This window comes from Condylura cristata, unplaced genomic scaffold, assembly GCF_000260355.1.
Source record: "Condylura cristata isolate star-nosed mole 26May11 unplaced genomic scaffold, ConCri1.0 scaffold00015, whole genome shotgun sequence".
NCBI lineage: Eukaryota > Metazoa > Chordata > Mammalia > Eulipotyphla > Talpidae > Condylura > Condylura cristata.
In genome coordinates this window covers 38,879,322-38,882,279 of record NW_004567116.1, presented here as the reverse complement: position 1 = coordinate 38,882,279, position 2,958 = coordinate 38,879,322, and the positions used below count along the sequence as shown (strand labels likewise).

Below are 2,958 nucleotides of genomic sequence, written 5' to 3'. Positions count from 1 at the left end.
TACTTCGTAGATCTGCCTGTTCTGCTCCCCACTCTGTCTCTGGTGAAGCCTCTCGCCGCCCCTGAGCCTCTGGCCTGTATCCCAGTTCTGTATGTACAAATAAATAAACCTTAAAAAAAAAAAAGTAAGGAAACTTGTCCTTTAAAGGACAAATGAAATATTCAACCTGACTTTGTTTTCATCATTATATGATGATGAAACATGTGTGAGGATCTAGTGAGAAAGTGAATGGGTAAGCCTTCTGTGAGCAGTTAAATACTTACAGTGCTAACACTGAAAACATGGTCAGGCTAGAGTTCTACTGGGATCACAGATGCCTTTGTGAGCTTTTTGCCTTTTCACCCATTTTTTAGTTGTGATGTCAGTCTGGTCCAGTGTTCCCTTTCTGTTCTTATTCCACTCTACCTCATTCTTTTCCGAGAAAGCTTAAAAAACTGGTAGCTACTAATACTAAGCGCTTACCATCTCTTTGGCATCTTAGTTGCTATTTTATATTTATCTCAGTTTTGTCCTTACAGCAGCCCTTTTATAAAAGTTTATTACCTAGATTTTACAAATGAGGAAATAGAAAGGTTGAATTGATTATTTAGAGTCACACAGCAAATAAATGACAGAGCTAAGTAAGATACAATATGTTATGATGGAAAGAATTGGGGCTTGTTCTCACTGTTAACAGTGGATAACATTAACCTTTGCAGTGATAGAAAGATTATAGAGCCCTCTAAAAGTGTCTATCATATAGTAAATTCTTAGTAGGTAGCAAATGTTATTGGTAATATTATCCAAATCTTAGATGCAAAACTCCAAAATCCATACTTTTTCTAGTTGACCACATACTGCCTCGCTGTAAAATAATGCAATTCAACAAGCTCCTACTGAGATACTCTCAATCTCAGACACTAGACTTAGGTCCTTCATGATAAAGAGATAAATCAGATACATTCCTTGTTCTCAAATGCTACATGAACTGTATTGCCTGGTAATTTGTGTTTGATGGATCTTGGGTAGAATGGTTTTGTGGGTTATTTTTTTTTCAAACCACAATTACTTTTCCAGTTGTAGATATATCTTTAACAAACTGAGAAAATAAAAAAGTAATAAACAAAGCAACTCTATGACATGACATGATTGATGACTTTTATTTACTCATCCATAATTTCTCTTCCCCTTAGAGATCCCAAGATTTCTCGCCTGCTGCTTGATGCACAGTACCCTGTGGTAGCTGTCGACAGCTACATGCCTGTGATTGATGTGTTCTCAGGCCACCAGAATGGGAGTCTTCGAGTCTTTTTAGCCATGGGATCTTCGAATCAGATAATGGCACTACAAAGATTAAAAAATGAAGAGGGAACTCTTCCTTCCTTCAGCCCGGGACCAGCTCATTTCTTGGACCAGCCATCTACAGCAGCTGTCGCTATGGTAGTGGCTAAACACTGGATTGTTGACAAAAACCATTAAAACTATACAGTATTATGTTTTGATAGCTTTACATACTATAAAGTAGTATCAGAATCAAGCTTAACATAGCCATTACTTCACCACCACATCCTTTTTATTTATTTTTAAAGATTTATTTATTCATTCATACAAGGTCTGGGGTGTAGGCCAGAGGTGCCAGGGTAAGAGGATTCACCAGAGACAGAGTAGGGAGCAGAATAGGCAGATAGACTGAAATACACTGCTGAGGGGAGCAGTGGGCTGGACAGGAGAGGTCTGCTTCACTGTGTGGGTCAGCTCCCTGGCCGGGGATAGAACTCGTGCTGGTTGCTTTATAGTGCTGAGACTTAATCCCTTGCACCACCCGGGAGACCCTTTATTTATTTATTTGTAGTGGAAACACTTAACTTAAGATCTCTCCCAGCAAATTTTAGGTATCACAAATCTTAATTTATCTTGCATATTTTAATGAAAACATTGCCCCAAATCTTTATTTTAGTAGAGAAAGACCCAACAAAAGAACATGTTCACTAGAGCTCAAATATAGAGCAATGCTTGCTGTAGATCAAAAGAATCATTCATATTTTTCCTTCATGGTTAAACCATATCTGTGTCCCTCTGAGCATCTTGAATTTATGAAGAAAATCTAATTGGACCCCTAAATCTTAATCCTCTAATTTTCTAACTTAATTTTGTTAACCTAAAACTGTTCTTAAATAGTTTGAATTAAAAAATAATAATCTAAAGGAGAAGTAAGGGGTGGGGTAAAAGTGACCCCCAAATATAAGCAAGCAAAATCTCTGTTTCTTAACTAGTTAATGTTATAAAGTTTCTGTGAGGTTCCTAGCTCTTCTTCTAATAACTTAAAAATAATTTGTGTACAGATACATTGACATTCTTTATCAGGTTTATTTCCTAAGACTACGAGAGAGGTCATTGTCATTCTCTTTTTTTGGGCAACACAACATAATCAAAGAGGCTGTTTTCTTCATCCCAGGTCAAAGAACTAAGAGTGAGAGAATTAGGGTTCAGACACAGGTCTTCTGATTCTCAATCCTATTGTATCATGTCTATTGCAGCTCACATTGGTCTCTTAATTAGTAGAGCCACATTTTAATCTCAACACCATTTAAGTTTTTTATTTAATCAGTTTCTTAATCTGAATCTGAATAACAGACTTAAAAGTCTCTAGCTGAGAAAGAACTATTAAGAAAATATCAACTTGTTGATTATTGTTTGTTTGTTATGAATGCTAATCTTATTGTTTCTATTAGATGTTAGTACCTATCAATAGGTAATAGTGGGGTGTTTAAAATTTAAAAATTATATAGACACAGGGCCCTCCCTGGTGGCGCAGTGGGTTAAAGCACTGACCTAAGAAGCTAAAGCCACTTCCGCATGAGTTCGATTCCCGCCTGCCCTGGAGGTGACCACATAGCGTGGCAGACCTCTCCTGACCCGCCCGCTGCTCCCCTCAGCAATGTACTTCGTCCATCTGCCTGTTCTGCTCCCCACTCTGTC

The 2,958-nt window shown here is 37.7% G+C and overlaps 1 protein-coding gene across 2 annotated transcripts in view; it reads left to right on the top strand.

The window, feature by feature from the left end:
* Nucleotides 1-2,958, top strand: part of C2CD3 (C2 calcium-dependent domain containing 3) — a 100,790-nt gene that overhangs the window by 38,526 nt on the left and 59,306 nt on the right. For both annotated transcript variants that reach the window (XM_004683194.2, XM_004683195.2), the window contains exon 16: nucleotides 1,173-1,419. In XM_004683194.2, the coding sequence (XP_004683251.1) occupies nucleotides 1,173-1,419 (247 nt within the window). The remainder of the gene's footprint in view (nucleotides 1-1,172; nucleotides 1,420-2,958) is intronic.